Genomic DNA, 16,831 nt, shown 5'->3' on the forward strand with positions numbered 1-16,831 from the left:
TTTTTTTTTTAAATCTCAGATTTGCTGAAATGAGACTATCAGACACTGACAACTTCACAAAAATGGCATGAGGGTTTTCTTCTACATTTTACTTACTGGGAAAAAGAAAATTCTTAAAATATCATGTATGCGCAAAGGTGTGCCTATGTTGTTAACTGTACTAAGTGTGTGGACTTGTCACCAACAAGATTACCACAAGTCTCCCAAGACGGGCAGCACTGTGAGACCCATGTGGGGAGAATCTAGCATCATTGGAGTTACACTTCGGGTTATGTGAGTTGGGGCTAGCCACTCATCCTTGGGCCTTTCCTTAATAATAGCCTACTCTAGTGCTCAGGACAGAGAGAAAGTATACTCTCTCTTCTTCTAGAATGAGGGCAATGTGCTTGGAACTTTTCAGGAAAAGCAGTGTTATAGACTCAGAAAGGCAATGCTCTAATAATAGTCAGAGGCATGAAAAATACCCTATGCTTTGATTTTTATTGACAGTCTATAAGGAATGCATCACTGTTTTGAGCTTTTTTCCATTAGAAATACGTTGAATTCCTTCAGCATTCATATATTGAATTTCTAAGAGCAAGATGAAAATAGTTGGTCTTAACCTTTGATGTTCTTTGTTGATTTTGGGGGATGTGCAGATTTCTTTATAATTCTAAGGAAGAATTCTCAGTAATATGATTACTGATTCAGCAGCTGTATATTATTTTTATATTATTAGAAATACATAACATTTTTTAAAATAACTTAATTCCAGTATAACATATATACTTAAAGTCCTGTCAGAGTTTTGGTGGTCACTTTCACAGTCTAATTTTAGTTCTAATCATCTCTATAAGACCTCCAGGCCAGTTTTACAGTCTGCCCCTGCCTGAGTTTGAACCTTGAATACATGAAATTCTATGTTTACTACCAGAAAAGTTAAAGATTGCTGTAAATCCAAGATTGGTGTTAAAATGCTGTTCTTATTTTTTTCAGTTTATCATGCAATCTACTTGGAAGAAATGGTGGCCTCAGAAGTTGCTCGAAAACTTGCGTTGGTGTTTAATATTCCTTTGCACCAAATTAATCATGTTTACAGACAGGGTCCCACTGGTATTCACATTCTTGTCAGTGATCAGGTAAATAGAATGTCCATCTGTTCTTCCCTAGTATTTATACTGATAAATACTATAAATAATATATAGGACGATAGAAAAATTTCATACTTTCCAAAGCATTAAGGATCAATGTTTTAAAGAATTTATAACTAAGAGTTTCAAGCATTATAGTGAGGAGTAATACAACCCATTTTAATTCAGACATTCATTGAGGGATTCTATTCTTGACATAACCAGAGGCAGTGAGATGTGCTCTCCTTATATTAACTGATTTATGATTAAAGATTTTAGAAGTACAAATTTCCCCCTCAAATGGTTAATACAAGTAATAATTGTTGTTGTTACGTGCCATCAAGTCGGTACCGACTCAGAGTGAACACTGCCCGGTCCTGGGCCAACCTCACAATTGTAGCCACGCTTGAGCTGCTGGGGGTCCTCCTCTTCTTCTCTGACCCTCCACTTTACCAAACATTATATCCTTCCCCAGATACTGGTCCCTCCTGACAATATGTCAGGAAGTATGAGAGTATGAAAGATGAAGTTTGGCCATCCTGGCTTCCCAGGAACACTCTTGACTGCACTTCTTCCAACACAGATCTGTTGGTTCTTTTGACAACCATGGCACTTTCAATATTCTGCAATACCATCACTCAAATGCATCAATTCTTCTACGGTCTTCCTTATTCACTGTCCAGCTTTTGTATGCATATGAGGTTACTGAAAATACCATAGTTTGGATCAGGCACACCTTAGTCCTCAAGCTGACATCTCTGCTCTTCAGCCCTTTAAAAAGGTCTTGTGTAGCAGATTTGCCTAATGCAATATGTCATCTGATTTCTTGACTGCTGCTTCTGTGAGTGTTGATAGTTGATCCAAGAAGAATGAAGTCCTTGTCAATGTCAATCTTTTCTCTGTTCATAAGAATGTTGTTAATTGGTCCAGGGGTGAGGATTTTTGTTTTCTTTACATTGAGATGTAATCCATACCAAAGGCTGTGTTCTTTATCAATAAGTATTTTAAGTCCTCTTCCTTTCAGCAAGCAAGGTTGTATCATCTGCATATCGCAGGTTGTTAATGAGTCTTCCTCCATTCCTGATGCCATGTTTTTCTTCATATAACCCAGCTTCTTGTATTATTTGCTCAGCATACAGGTTGAATAAGTATGGTGAAAGAATACAACCCTGTTGCACACCTTTTTTAATTTTAAACCATTCAGTGTTTCCATGTTCTGTTCAAACAACTGTCTCCTGGTCCATGTACAGTTTCCTCATGAGCTCAATTAAATGTTCTGGAATACTCATACTTTGCAATGTTGTCCATAGGTTGTCATGGTCCACACAATTGAAAGCCTTTGCGTACTCAATAAAACACAGGTAAACATCTTACTGGTATTCTCTGCTTTCAGCCAAGATCCATCGGACATCAGCAATGGTAACCCTCATTCCACGTCCTCATCTGAATCCGGCTTGAACCTCTGGAAGTTCCATGTCAATGTATGCCTGCAGCCATTTCTGTCTACCTTTAGTAAAAATTTGCTTGCATGGGATTTCAACGATATTGTCTGATGATTTCCACATTCCGTTGGGTCACCTCTCTTTGGAATGGGCACAAATACAAATCTTTTCCAATCAATCAGCCAGATTGTCTTCCAAATTTCTTGGCATAGATGAGTGAGTGCCTCCTGTGCCACCTCACTTTCTTGTAAGATTTCAATTTTCCATAAATTTCTGGAGCCTTTTTCTTTGCCAATTCCTTCAATGCACCTTGGACGTCTTCCTTCAGTATCATTGGCTATCTCTTGAAATGGTTGAATATCATCCATTTCCTTTTGGTACAGTGACTCTGTATTCCTTCCATCTTCTTTGATGCTTTCTGCATCATTCAATAATTTGCCCAGAGAATCCTTTAATAACAGAAGTCGAGGCTTAAATTTTTTTCTTTAGTTCCCCCAGCTTGAGAAATGCTGAGCGTGTTCTTCCTTTTTGGTTGTCTGACTTCAGACCATTGCACATTTCATTGTTAACACTTGACTTTGTCTTCTTGAGCTGACCTTTGAAATTTTCTGTTCAGCTCTTGTACCTCTCATTTCTTCCATTTGCTTTAGCATTTCTATGCTGGAGAGCAAGTTTCAGTGTCTCTTCTGACATCCATTTTGATCTTTTCCCTCTTTCTTATCTTCCTAATGACTTTTTTTTTTTCTTAATAACTTTTTACTTTCTTCCTGTGTAATGTTCTTGATGTCATCCCACAACTCTTCTGGTCTTCGGTCTTTAGTGTTTAATGTATCAAATCAGTTCTTCAGATGATCTTTAAATTCAGGAGGGATATAATTCAAGATTATATTTTGGCTCTCATGGACTTGTTTTCATTTTCTTCAGCTTCAGTTTGAATTTGCATGTGAGCAATTGATGGTCTGTTCCACAATCTGCCCCTGGCCTTGTTTTGACTGATGATAAGGAGCTTTTCCATTGTCTCTGTCCGCAGGTGTAATCAGTTTGGTTTCTGTGTATTCCATCTGCCAAGGTCCATGTATATAATCGTCTCTTATGCTGCCTCAAAAAGGTATTTGAAATGAACAAATCATTGATTTTGCAGAATTCTATCATACGATAGAATCATTTCTAGCACCAAGGCTATATTTTCCAACTACTATACTTCCTCTTTGTTCCCAACCTTTGCATTCCAATCACCAGTAATGATCAATACATCTTGATTGCATGTTTGATCAACTTCAGATTGAAGAAGTTAGTAGACTTCTTTTATTTCATCCTTACTGGCTTTAATGGTTGGTGCCTAAATCTGACTAATAGTGGTATTAACTGGTCTTCCCTGTAGGTGCATGGATATTATTCTGTTACAGACAGCATTGAACCTTATGACTGATCTGGATATGTTCTTTTTGACAGTGAATACAACACTGTTCCTCTTCAATTTGTTTACCATGTGGTTGTCAGATTCAAAATGGCCAACACCAGTTCATTTCAGCTCACTAATGCCTAAGATATTGATGTTTATGCATTCCATTTTTGACAACTTCCAATTTTCCCAGATTCATACCTCATATATTCCAAGTTCCGATTTTCAGTGGATGTTTACAACTGTTTCTCTTCATTTTGAGTTGTGTCCCAACAGCAAGTGAAAGTCTCGCGGGCATTCTCCCATGCGTTTTACTCCATTCGCATCATCATAGTCAACTCTACTTTGAGGAGGCAGCTCTTCCCCAGTTGCATTTCGAGTGCCTTCCAAACTGAGGGGCTCATTTTCCGGCACTATATCTGACAGTATTTCTCTGTTTTCAGTGACTAAATATTTGGAAGTAGTTTGTCACTCCTTCCTAGTTTGTCTTTATCTGGATGCTCATCTGAAACCTGTCCACCATGGGTGACCCTGTTGGTTTTTAAAATACCTGTGGCAAAGCTTCCAGAATCATAGTACCTCACAAGCCACCACAGTACAACAAGTAATAATAGAAGAGCACGTTATGAAGTAACTATGTAAGATAGAGTTCACAGCCTCTATTGGGGATGTGATGGATTGTTAACCCTTGCTAAACCAGGAATTGTTTACACAGGCCAGTACAGTGGGCATGTGCTTTACTACTAACTCATGCTCTCTCAAGTTAGCATTTTAGCAGGTAATGCCTAAGTTTGTGCAAGAACAATATATAAATTAGACCATTGTCCTGTACTAATATTTTTCCTAGTCAATTAAGGCAGCTGAATTTTAATTATACTTACACATCTGTTTTATCTTTTTAGATGGTTCAGAACTTTCAAGACGAGAGTTGTTTTTTATTCTCCACAGTTAAAGGTACTTTGCATGAATCATGTTACTGGAATATATAATACAATGTGTGCTTATAATCAGCAACCCTCTTGTGTGTTTACTTTTGAAAATGTTAGGTTGAGAGTCAGAAAAATATATCTAGTGATTGTGATAGAATTAATACCCCATAAAGATGAACAGGCAGTACTAGATGGCTGGAAGAAAACTCAGTTGATGCCAACATTTTTACTCAACACCTTGTTTCAGACACCATGCTTTCAGGACTGTTTAGGTCTTGAATAAGATAGGCATAGAGTTCCTCTGTTCATGGAATTCCTACTCTAGTGGGAAGAGTCAAGCCCACATTGGCTAATAGGTACATGTAATTAGAAATATTTTCAATGTTCTGAGGGGACAGATGGGGGGATATGGAGCTGTCATGAATGCTTCCAGGGCAGCCATGACTTTGCACATGGAAAGACAGCCAGTGTAGCCACCATGGTCGGCCAAAGGAGGAGGCAGGGTCTGTTTACATGCAGCTGCTGATGGTAACTGTTTTGGATTTTGCTTAGCATGTGTTGACAAGCCAATGGAGTTGTTGGAACAGGAGTAACACAGTCAGATTTTTGTTTATTCATTATGTCTACTCTGCGGAGACATGAGAATAAAGTTGACTGAAGGTAGGAGGTATGTCATCCTAACAAGAGGTGATGGTGGCCCATAGATCTGGAGACTGTTGACTCTGCTTTCCAGTGATAACAGCTGGGTAAAAGGCAGTCTAGTTCTATTGAGGTCTAGATTAGGTTAAGGAAAAGCAGTCAGCTCTGTTTTGGATATGCAGAAATGTCAAGTAGGCAGTTATCTGTAGCTCAGAGGAGAGGCCTGAAGTTAATAAAATTTGCAAGTCTTCAAGGTATCAGTGGTTACTCAGAATAAATGGTTATGGTCATTTACAGACCTTAAATGAAGAGGGCTTAGAGTGGGGCTTGGATGGGTTCCAATGTTATAGAGTTAGAAGAGGGATTTTTAAGTGTGTAATTGTTACTTAGGATCAGATCATATTCCATAGAAGTCGAGATCCAAATCCATTCTTACTAGGAAATTTCCTAGCAGTAGCCAAAAACAGAGTTGAAATTATGATTCACTTTGTGTCTGATATATAGCACATGTCATCAAGTTACCCATAAGGCTGTTTTAATTGTGAACTGGTTGGTTCACTTTACTTTCTTTGAAAATATTTTTAGCTTAGAACCCTTTTGTTCAATCTTTTGTTTCTCAGTTTTTTACTCTGCCAAATTCAAATAGTACAAGGAAGGACTTTTACTCTGATGTGGGTGTTTTGTGAAGCTGTTGGACATAGGCCTCTCCCTCATATCTCAGGTGACCATTTTTCAGATTGTCCTCCTGAGAATGTTCACTGCTTTAAAAAAAAAAAAAGTTTTAACCATATACTGAGCAACACGTTTTAAGCCACCAGTCAAATGTAGTAATGTATTATAAATGCTTGGGATCTACCTCTGAGGAATTCCAAAAACTTTCCAGAAAAAACAGCCGCAAGCATTCACATACTTTGTGGAGTTGATGGTCTGCTGTTCTGATGTGTTATGGCCATCAGCTTGGTCTCCAGCTCTTGTTCCCCTCATGCTGACAGTGTGATTGCCGTTTGTCTCGTAGCTCCCAACCCTCAGAACTGGCAAACAGCATGGGACCAGGGGCACTCATAGGAGTTAGAGACCAGACAACAGAAAGCAACAGTTCTAAAATAGGAATGTGCATGACATTGCGTCTGGAGAAAATTACCCAGGCCCTTTGCTGTAGGATATTTAAAAGCCAACCTCTGAATTGGAAAGAGGTTGGAGATTTCAGGGAGTATCCAATTTGTTTTAAGTTTCCTAAATGCTGAAGGAAATGTGTTTAAACTGCTCTTTCCTTTTTCTACAGCTGAAAATGGTGGTGGTGTCTACATAATTTTAAAATGATGTCCTATGTAGATTGAACTATATTCAGTACCAAATAGTCACGCTTTAAAGTGTGTGAAGACTAATCCAAGAAGTCTTGGGATTGGATTTTACCATATAAAATGTTTCATATTGAAAACACAAGATGACCTTCGAATGAGCTGGATGAGGTGACTCTCCTCACTGTCACTGCCATGCGTCCTTTTGAGGGTAAGCCCGTTGGGACAATGTGTGTGCAGCTTGGAAGCCCCGGTGTGGACAGAGCTTCTCTGGCAGAGGCCAGTAGATAAAAGTTCCTAGAAGCAACCTTTGCTTCTTTTTACACTGTATGCAGTTTGGAAATGAATGTAAAAACTTATTTTGGGCATTTACCTCTCTGTGCCAGTTTGGCTTTGATTGCCTGGACCTTATGCTGACCTGAATGGGGGTGGGTGTTGGGGGCTGTGCGGTGTGGAGCCAGGAAGGAATCTGTCTTGGAGGAGAGATGTGTTGTGCTAAGAACCAACCAGTGGCCAGGGGAACAAGGCTCTGCACCTTCTTGGAGTAAATCATGTCTAAGGGTGTGCATCTGAGGGGATCATACCAGATCGGGGAAGATCAAGCCAGAAAGATAGGCTTGAAGCAGACTGTATTATCAGGAGTACCTTGGTGAGAGGATCCGTGTAAATCCTAATAGGTACAAAGACTTTTGTGTTTTGCTTGTCAGTTTTATTGAAAAAGTTTTCGCTTCTGCTTCCATTTTTAGCGTTTTAGTTTCTGGGTTTTCATTTTTTAAGCCCCATTGCCTTTAAAACTCAGGTGGGTATCCCCACTTTCTACTTCTCATTTTAAACTTTTTAAAAGCCCTATCCCAGACATTGGAAATAGGTGATCCTAGCAGGGGAGAAGAGTATTATTGTTGACAGCTTCTGACTTGGTGTGAAGGAGGCTTTGTTAGCAAGAAGATGAAATTGTTTGTGGAACACTAGACATCATAAACACTAAAATGTACCATAACAATCCCTTGCTTGAGCTTTAGTACAATCATGGATAAAGAGTCTGGTTAATTAGGGGCTTTTTATACACCACATAATAGCTTTTTCTATTAAAAATAGTGCCTCTTTCACAAAACATTAATTCTTGTCTGCCAATATACTTTTCTAAGGGAATCTACTGTTTTCAACAAGCATTTTTGAAGTCTGTGGTGTAGCACACCCAATTTTCAAGAAAGTATTACAAGGGTACTTCTGAAAGTTCATGGGAAAATTCCATTATCTTTCACTTGCCCATGAACTTTCTGAAGCCCCCTCTTCTGTTTCAATTATAGTGTATCTCTGTCCATTTGCCCCAGTGTTATGGCTTTTAAAGTATAATTTGATCTTCATCTTTGTTCAGAGGAAAAAAGGAACGAGTAACTCTGAGTTTGAAATCCCTCCCAGAAGACAAATACATTAAAATACACTTCATGATTAATTCATGAAGCAGGTTAATTATTTAATACAAAGAAGCCCTGTCTCAACATACTTTCCATCTTTGGTTCGGAAATATTTGTAACTCCTTATAGACCCTGCTGAAGGAGAGCTTTGCTTTCCCTCATTTTCCTTCTGTTTTGTATGGACACATGCTTTCTGTACCAATCACACGGGGAAGAAATGAACTTCTTTCTTTTTAGAGTTTTGCTTGTCTATTTAGCATTCCTTTCTGGGTCTCGAGATTTATGGAACAAATGCCATTTAATGCTGTGTGCTACTTTGAATTCCTCATCAAGTTTTAGAAGTGGAGTTAAAAATAAAGCTCATCTAATCCAAAATGATACTGAGCAGTATTGAACATTTAATTAGTCTGTCCCAGTGAAACAGATTAAATTATGGCACCAGCAAAAAAAAATTTTTTTAACCAGCAGGATGTACACATGTCAGTATAATAAATGTTTTCCAATTGTTTTTGCAAACGTGTGTCTCATTTAAAAATCTCAGTTTCTGCCATGTCTACTACACTGGCATTGCAAGTCCTGTGCAAACCATAGAATTGAGGGTCTGGTTCAGTATACAAGTGGGTTGTGAGTGAATACCAATCCAAATGCTGTAAGAAGAGGTCAGGTCTGTGTGTAGTTTTCCTTTTTAGTTCCTTCAAAATTGATAATATGCCAGGAACTGTCAGACATTCACATAGGAAGCCAACATAGTTTCTTACAAATAGATCTGCATTCTTGTACATGAGGCCATGGGGTCACTGAGCATCGAGCCCAGAAGCTGTAACACTTAAAGTTTTGTACTTAGCCTCTAAAAAGATAAAGAAGGCTCTGGTCATTTAATTGATTTTTAATGTTAAGACTAATTCATAATCATGATGTTATGTATTTGTTCAGTTAAGTGGCTTCATGCATCAGTTGTTTTTTCCTCCCAGAGCGGTATAAACCTGCTGTGGCGCATACAATACAAAGCACTGGTCTACAGAGAATACTGGAGTAGATCAGAAGGCCTTGGTCATGACAACTTGACTGTGCATTCTGATTTTCCTGCTCAGTTGATTTTTATGGGGCTGGATACATGTGTGCCTTTTCCTGGAATACGACTGAAGTAGTAGAGTACCCTGAAAATGCTTCTTCTAAAAGCGAATCTAATGGAGCTGTTGCTAGTCGTGGGAAAAATTTACCGGTTTTCGTAGTTTTCTTTCCAATTCCAATGACACATCCTGAGTCTTCGCTTCTGAGGTGGTTGCAAGGTCAGCTACAGTTAACACATACGTTCACAACAAAGGCAGTGATGAGTCATGTTTAATAAAGATCACAAATGTGCACAGCACAGAGCAGGAATCAGCCACAGCAAACAGAGAATCAGATTTTAGATAACATTAGGAAGATTTGAATTTCAAAAATGCTTTTGCTCAGATTTGTCTATCATAAGAATATAGCAATAAAACCCTCTCCGTTAAAAATTGATTTTAACATTGCAATGGTTTATTCATTTTTCTATAAGTAAAAGGTGCCAACACTTTACTGATCTGAGTTTGAAGTGTAAAATTTTTTGAATAGTTCTGGTGTAACTTGATTTCTAAGATTTTAAAATAAACTTGAAAACAAAATCACACCCATTCTACATGCATCCATTCTTTTTCATTGATATGTCAGTGAACTTAAGTCTTAATCAATTCTCTTTCTTTAAGGTCCCTCAACGTCTGAAAGAGCCTCTTTCCTTTAACAGAGATGTGCTGCAGCATATGCCAGTGCCATTTCCAACCAGGCAGCACACATTCTGCATCGCTTTTGTGTCCTTTTTGGTTTTGGTCCCCAGAAGTATCTTTGAAAAGCTGACAGAAACAGAAGAGTGAAGACCCTGCTCCACTCTGTTTGGAGTCCTCATTTCTTCGGTGTCTCATGGAAACCAATGAGCATACCTTCCACTTAAGCCTCTACATATAAAAACAAGACAATCTGCAATATGCTCATTTTGATAAAAGTTGCTACTTAGCCTTCAAAGTGGAAACATTCTGCTAATTAGTGGAATCGTAAATTAAAGCAAGTCACGGACTTATTTTTTCTGCTCAATTTGTGCTAACACTGATGGTCTGTTTTGAGGAATGCTGATGGAGCCAAGGGTCTGACTGTACCTAGACAGGCACCCACCTCTTAGGAGTCAGGCGCTCCAAGGCTTCTCCCATGGTCCTGGCTGCACGGAAAGTGTTCCTGCCATGTGTTCACTGACACAAGGCTTTAAGTGGACTGTCACAGCAGGATAAAGGTGAGAAAGTATCACCAGAGGAACTGCAATCCATACGGAAGTCTTTCACATGTAACAAGCCTTTCCCAATGGAGGATCAACAGAGTTGGGGAGTGGCGGAGAACGTCAGGAAGACTCAGGTCTTCTCTGGAGGAAGGGGGCAGGGGCTGTCAGAGAACAACACAGCATCTGCACAGTCGCTGTCCACTTCCCCCCACTGCCGTTGGTGGGGTGACAGGAGCGAAGTAGGCATGTACTTTGACATGAGGGAGCTGAGCCTGGAAGTAGAAAGTAGGAAAATGTGCAACAGTCCTCATACTTTGTGGTGTTTTGAGGATTATGGTCATAATCCTAGAAAAGAATACATTTCTGTCCACACGTCATCATTGGCTGTGTGCAATCTGCTAAACAGCTGTAGCACCCTGGGTGAAGCTGCTTTGGGGTATAAATGCAAAGTGGTCTGGATTTAAAGAAAATGTAGGTGAGGAAAGAAAAGCAAAATCTGTTGAGCCTTCTTAACCTGGAAATTATCCAAGACCACGTTCTACTTTCTACTGGTAATGACCTCCAGTCACCTACTTTTAACATAGGCCTTCTCATAAGGGTTCCAATCACCAGACTACATAGAACTTTCACCTCAGGCATGCTAAAGCTGAAACTTCCAGGACAGGGTCCAATCAAGGGAATGTTGAAGTCTAGGGTGACTTCCATTTGTGTACCTATTGGTTGAGTATGTATGTGTCATCAAGTGTGCCGTGTGTGACCGACTCCCGTCCCCACCTACCCGCATCCTCTTGATGCCGGCCCGAGTGACCTGCTGGCAGTCGTAGAGCTCCAGGCGCTCCAGGCCACGGCAGTGCTCCAGATGCTCGAGGGCTGCGTCGGTGATGAGAAGGCAGTTGTCCAGTTCCAGCACGCGCAGCCTCTCGTGACCACACGTGCTGTTGCTCAGGTGCAGGATGCCGTCATCAGTGATGAGCTCACAGTGAGACAGGCTCTGGAACAGAAAGAGCAGGTGTTCCCAAATTCTTCTCCCAGATCTAAGGCCCAGGAAACGCAAGGTGAGATGTCATCACACAAGCTGGACACTGGGCAAGCAACTTAAACACAGCCTCAGGTGCTTTAGCAGTGGGGCCACTGGGCAGTAGTTTCTCTTACCTTTCTGACTCTGTAAAGATGGAAGTCAAAATTTCAGTTTTCCCCGTGAGTGCAATTTTATAGTCCATTTCTCTATTTAGAGCCAAACCTTAGTGATTTGGCATTAATGGTTTCTCTAGGGTATAAATGTTGTAAAGATTGCAGAAAATAAGCTCAATAGTATACAGTAAAACCTAGGAAATCCAGAATCCATGTAAAGTGAGCACCTGTCAGAAGAGGGAAATCAGTTTCGCTGAGTGAGAGAGAAGTGGTAATACACTCCACCCTCTAGAAGTGGGCAGACTTGGGAGAACTGGAAAACAAGCGTTCCTGTGGTGCTCCAGCTCTCCCAGCTTCCACTGTATTGCCAAGTGACATTTTTTATAGGACTCTTCTAAGTTTTCCATGTCATACAATTCCAACAGCAAAAAAAAAAAGCATTCGACATCCAGTTCTCAGTCATCTGTGTCTCAATTATTTGTCTTTCAAATACATGAATTCTAACTCTTGACAGGTTTGGCATGTGCAATGGGTAAGTGAAAACAGACTTTCTGTACTGGGAGCTGAAGGCCTTTTAAAGATAAATGATGTTAAACCATAAAACCGAAGCTATGAGAGCTTATATTAGAGAGCTTATATTTTTATTACAGTGGATTTGATCTGAGGACATGATTAGAAAACAGCTAATAATCTGTTGCAGCAAGGCTCTTTGTTGAGAGAATGAATGGCTAGTATCAAGGGTATAGGAAGAAAGGTCAGTATCGGGGGTTGGAAGTGAGGAGCAGCATCCTCATGTAGATGGAGTTGGAACAGAAGGGCCAGGTCACACAGAGTTGCATTGGCCACGTGGAGGAATTTTACCTTCCTAAGGTCATTAAGAGTCCCGTGCATAAGGCGCTGTGGGTTAATGCGCCAGACTGCAAAGCCGTTTGAAGTGCAAGGTCGGCGGTTCAAGTTCACCAGCTGCTCCTTGGAAACCCTATACAGGGTTACTATGGGTTGGAATTGAATCGATAGCACTTAACAACAAGGTCATTAGGAGATAAGGGCATTGAGGACTAAGGTACGCCTGACCCAAGCTATGGTATTTTCAATAACCTCATGTGCATGCAAAAGCTGGACAGTGAATAAGGAAGACTGTAGAAGAATTCATGCTTTTGAGTTATGGTGTTGGAGGACAGAAAGTGCCATGGGCTGCCAAAAGAACCAATACATCTGTTTTGTAAGAAGTGCAGCCAGAGTGCTCCTTGGAGGCCAGGATGGCCAAACTTTGTCTCTCATGCTTCGGACATATTGTCAGGAGGGACCAGTCGCTGAAGAAGGATACCATGTTTGGTAAGGTGGAGGGTCAGAGAAAAAGAAGAAGACCCCCAACGAGATGGATTGGCCAAGTGGCAGCATCGATGGACTCAAGTGTGGCAACAGTAGTGAGGTTGGCCCAGGATCCGGCAGTGTTTCATTCTGCTGTGCATATAAGGTCACTATGAGTCGGTACCGACTCGATGGAACCTAACAACAATGTCATTAGGAAGAGGCTTGAGAAGGCCACGTTTACTGTTTTTCAGGAAAATTTCACGTCCACTAGAATGGCTAAAATGAAAAGGATGAAAATGAGAAATATTTACGATGTGGAGCAACTAGAACTCATTTGTGGAGGTAGAATTTGGATGTTCCTGACTGATATGCATACATGATAGCCAAAGGCAGTGCAACACTGGTTGTAATAGCTCTAACCTGGAAACTATTCACATATTCAGCAGTTGTTAAGTGCCGTCGAGTCGGTTCTGACCCATCGCGACCCTGAACAGGGTTTCTGAGGCTGTAAATCTTTACCAGATCAGAAAGCCTCATCTTTCTCTCGTGGAGCAGCTGATAGTTTCAAACTGCTGACCTTATGGTTTGTAGCCCGATTTGTAACCACTACACTATTCAGCATGGAGCTCTAGTAGCGTAGGCTGCTAGCCTGAAGGTCGGCAGTTTGAAACTACTAGCAGTTCTGCGGGAGAAAGATGAGGCTTTCTACTCCCGTAAAGATTTACATCCTCGGAAACCCTGTGTGCAGGGTCCCTATGAGTTGGAACTGACTCCATGGTACTTAACAACAACACTATTCAGTAGAATGGATAAATTACGGTGCACCCATACAATATGCAGCAACCCGACTGAATGATGCACAGCTACATGAAACAACATATATACACTTCAGAAATGTAGTAATGAGTGAGAGTAGATAGTGATTCGGAGACCACACAACAAGGTACAAACCAGACAAGACAAATGTATGCAATGGGAATCACTGGCTTTGGAGAGTTGGTGCTTGAAGGGAGCTGCTGGAGTCCTGGTACTGTTAATTTTCAATCTGACTTGTGTTCAAGTATATGAAAATGTATTCGTCTAAATACACTTACGAGTCTTAGTGTGGCGCTGTGGGTTAATGAGCTAGACTGCAAAGTCGTTTAAACTGCAAGTTCGGCAGTTCAAGCTCACCAGCTGCTCCTTGGAAACCCTATACAGGGTCGCTATGGGTCGGAATCAACTCAATGGCACTGAACAACAACAGCAACATACACACTTATATTCTGGGTTTTTCTGCGTGTGTGTTTTACCTCCAAAAAGTTAACAGTGAAAAACAGAATTACCCTGGCTACTGAATGTTCCGAAGTACAAAAGTGGATGCAACTGAGGGCATAGAGGCTACTGAACTTTGGGCAAGGAGATGACAGATAATTTGGACTCAGTGAACCCTGTTGGAGTAGATGGGTTTGCAGTACAGCTGCACAAGAGAAGAAATCAAGAGAGATTGACATTGGATCTAAGAAATAGGTAGCTAAGCACAACCTAGAGGCAAAAGAAGCTAGAAGGAAAAAGAAAATCTATCAGACCTTGATTCTTCAAAGACTCCTTGTTGAGCTAAGCTTAATTTAGACCTGGTATACATTTCCTTTAGCACAAGTCTAGTCACAGTACGTGGTCATACCTTATATACTACTAGTAAATACTGTCCCATTTAAACTTTTACATCTGATTTACGGAGAAAATCTGAAGAGTTTATTATATTCAGAATAGAATATCCAGAAGTGGTTTTAAATGGGAAATTAAAGAATTTTTAAAGTTAATAAAAAAAGTGCAACTATAAAACCAAGTGTATATGTATGTATGTTTTGTTGTTAAGTACCATGGAATTGGTACCGACCCATAGTGACCTTATGCACAGCGGAACGAAGCACTGCCAGCCTGGGCCAGCCTCACTAATGTTGCCACACTCGAGAGTCCATCGATGCTGCCACTTGGCCAATCCATCTCACTGGGGGATCTTCCTCTTTTTCTCTCACCCTCCACCTTACCAAACATGATATCCTTCTCCAGTGACTGGTCCCTCCTGACAATATGTCTGAAGTATGAGAGACGAAGTTTTCACCATCTTGGCCTCCATGGAGCACTCTGACTGCACTTCCAAAACGGATCTATTAGTTCTTTTTGGCAGCCCATGGCACTTGCAATATTCTCCTCCAACACCATAACTCAAAGGCATCAATTCTTCTATGGTCTTCCTTAGTTACTGTCCAGCTTTCACATACATATGAAAATACCATGGCTTGAGTCAGGCGCATCTTCGTCCTCAAGCTGACAATTGTTGCTCTTCAACACTTTAAAAAGGTCTTGTGCAGCAGATTTGCCTAATGCGACACGTCGTCTGATTTCTTGACTGCTGCTTCCGTGAGTGTTGATAGTTGATCCAAGAAGAATGAAGTCCTTGACAACTTCAATCTTTTCTCCGTTCATATGAATGATGTTGATTGGTCCAGGGGTAAGGATTTTTGTTTTCTTGACATTGAGATGTAATCCATACTAAAGGCTGTGCTCTTTGATCTTCATCAGTACATGTTTTAAGTCCTCTTCACTTTCAGCAAGCAAGGTTGTATCATCTGCATATTTGTTAATGAGTCTTCCTTCAATCCTGATGCCACGTTTTTCTTCATAGAACCCAGCTTCTCGGATTATTTGTTCAGCATACAGGTTGAATAAGTATGGTGAAAGAATATAACCTTGTTGCACACCTTTTTTAATTTTAAACCATTCCGTGTTCCCATTTTCTATTCAAACTAACTGCTTCTTGGTCCAGGTACAGATTCATCATGAGCACAATTAAGTGTTCCAAAATACTCTTACTTCGCAATGTTGTCCATAGCTTGTCATGATCCATACAATCAAAAGCCTTTGTGTAGTCAATAAAGCACAGGTAAACATCTTTCTGATATTCTCTGCTTTCAGCCAAGATCCATCAGACATCAGCAATGATATCCCTCATTCCATAGCGTCTTTGGAATCCGGCTTGAAGTTCTCTGTCAATGTATGCTTGCAGCTGTTTCTGTATTACCTTTAGTAAAAACTTTACTTGCATGGGATATCCAAGAGATTGTCCGATGACTTCTGCATTCCGTTTGGCCACCTGTTTTTGGAATCGGCGCAAATATGGATCTCTTCCAATAAGTTGGCCAGATTTCTTGGTAGAGATGAGTGAGTGCCTCCTGTGCCGCTTCACTTTCTTGAAAGATTTCAATTTTGATTCCATCAATTCCTGGTACCACGTTGTTTGCCAATTTCTTCAATGCACCTTGGATTTCCTCCTTCAGGGATTATTGGCTCTTGATCATATGCTACCTCTTGAAACGACTGAACATTAAAGTTTTGCTAAAGTTAGTACAGAAACGGCTACAATCATACATTGACAGAACTTTCAGAGATTCAGTGTATGTATACTGTACACAAAGCTAACAATTAGCTGGAACAAAAGAGTTAACTTCAGTATCAGCTTAAAACATTTCTATACTGGCATTGTGAACGCTTTTGCATAACTAAAGCAGTTCTATACTGACATGGAAGTATTTGCTTTTTTTTTTTTTTTTAAATGGTGTAAGAAAAGAGAGGCCTTAGACGCCAGTCCCTGAGTTCACAGGAAATTTTTAGCTCCTACGGTAAAGAGGCCTTTTATCTGGCACTAATAAAATGGCCGTCCACTCTGAGCCACTCACTGTGCATACATTACATCTCATTTAGTCTTCTGAACAACCCTGTAGTGTTATTTCTACTTGATTAAGAAACTGAGACTTGCCCATCATAACCAGTTCTGATTTGCCTTAAAACTTTGCCGTGCATTGTCTTACCTACCCTGTTT

General features: G+C 40.3%; 2 protein-coding genes across 4 annotated transcripts in view; one reads left to right on the forward strand and one right to left on the reverse strand.

Annotated features, from left to right (window-relative positions):
- Window positions 1-6,841, forward strand: part of UBP1 (upstream binding protein 1 (LBP-1a)) — an 82,078-nt gene extending 75,237 nt beyond the window's left edge. For both annotated transcript variants that reach the window (XM_006851576.1, XM_006851577.1), the window contains 3 exons: window positions 976-1,118; window positions 4,856-4,907; window positions 6,804-6,841. In XM_006851576.1, the coding sequence (XP_006851638.1) occupies window positions 976-1,118; window positions 4,856-4,907; window positions 6,804-6,841 (233 nt within the window). The remainder of the gene's footprint in view (window positions 1-975; window positions 1,119-4,855; window positions 4,908-6,803) is intronic.
- Window positions 6,842-10,328: 3,487 nt separating this feature from the next.
- Window positions 10,329-16,831, reverse strand: part of FBXL2 (F-box and leucine-rich repeat protein 2) — a 238,642-nt gene continuing 232,139 nt past the window's right edge. For both annotated transcript variants that reach the window (XM_006851578.1, XM_006851579.1), the window contains 2 exons: window positions 11,303-11,515; window positions 10,329-10,796 (listed from right to left, as the gene is read on the reverse strand). In XM_006851578.1, the coding sequence (XP_006851640.1) occupies window positions 10,689-10,796; window positions 11,303-11,515 (321 nt within the window). In that variant the 3' untranslated portion in view covers window positions 10,329-10,688. The remainder of the gene's footprint in view (window positions 10,797-11,302; window positions 11,516-16,831) is intronic.

Source organism: Chrysochloris asiatica, unplaced genomic scaffold (genome assembly GCF_000296735.1).
Source record: "Chrysochloris asiatica unplaced genomic scaffold, ChrAsi1.0 scaffold00030, whole genome shotgun sequence".
In the NCBI taxonomy this organism is placed as follows: domain Eukaryota; kingdom Metazoa; phylum Chordata; class Mammalia; order Afrosoricida; family Chrysochloridae; genus Chrysochloris; species Chrysochloris asiatica.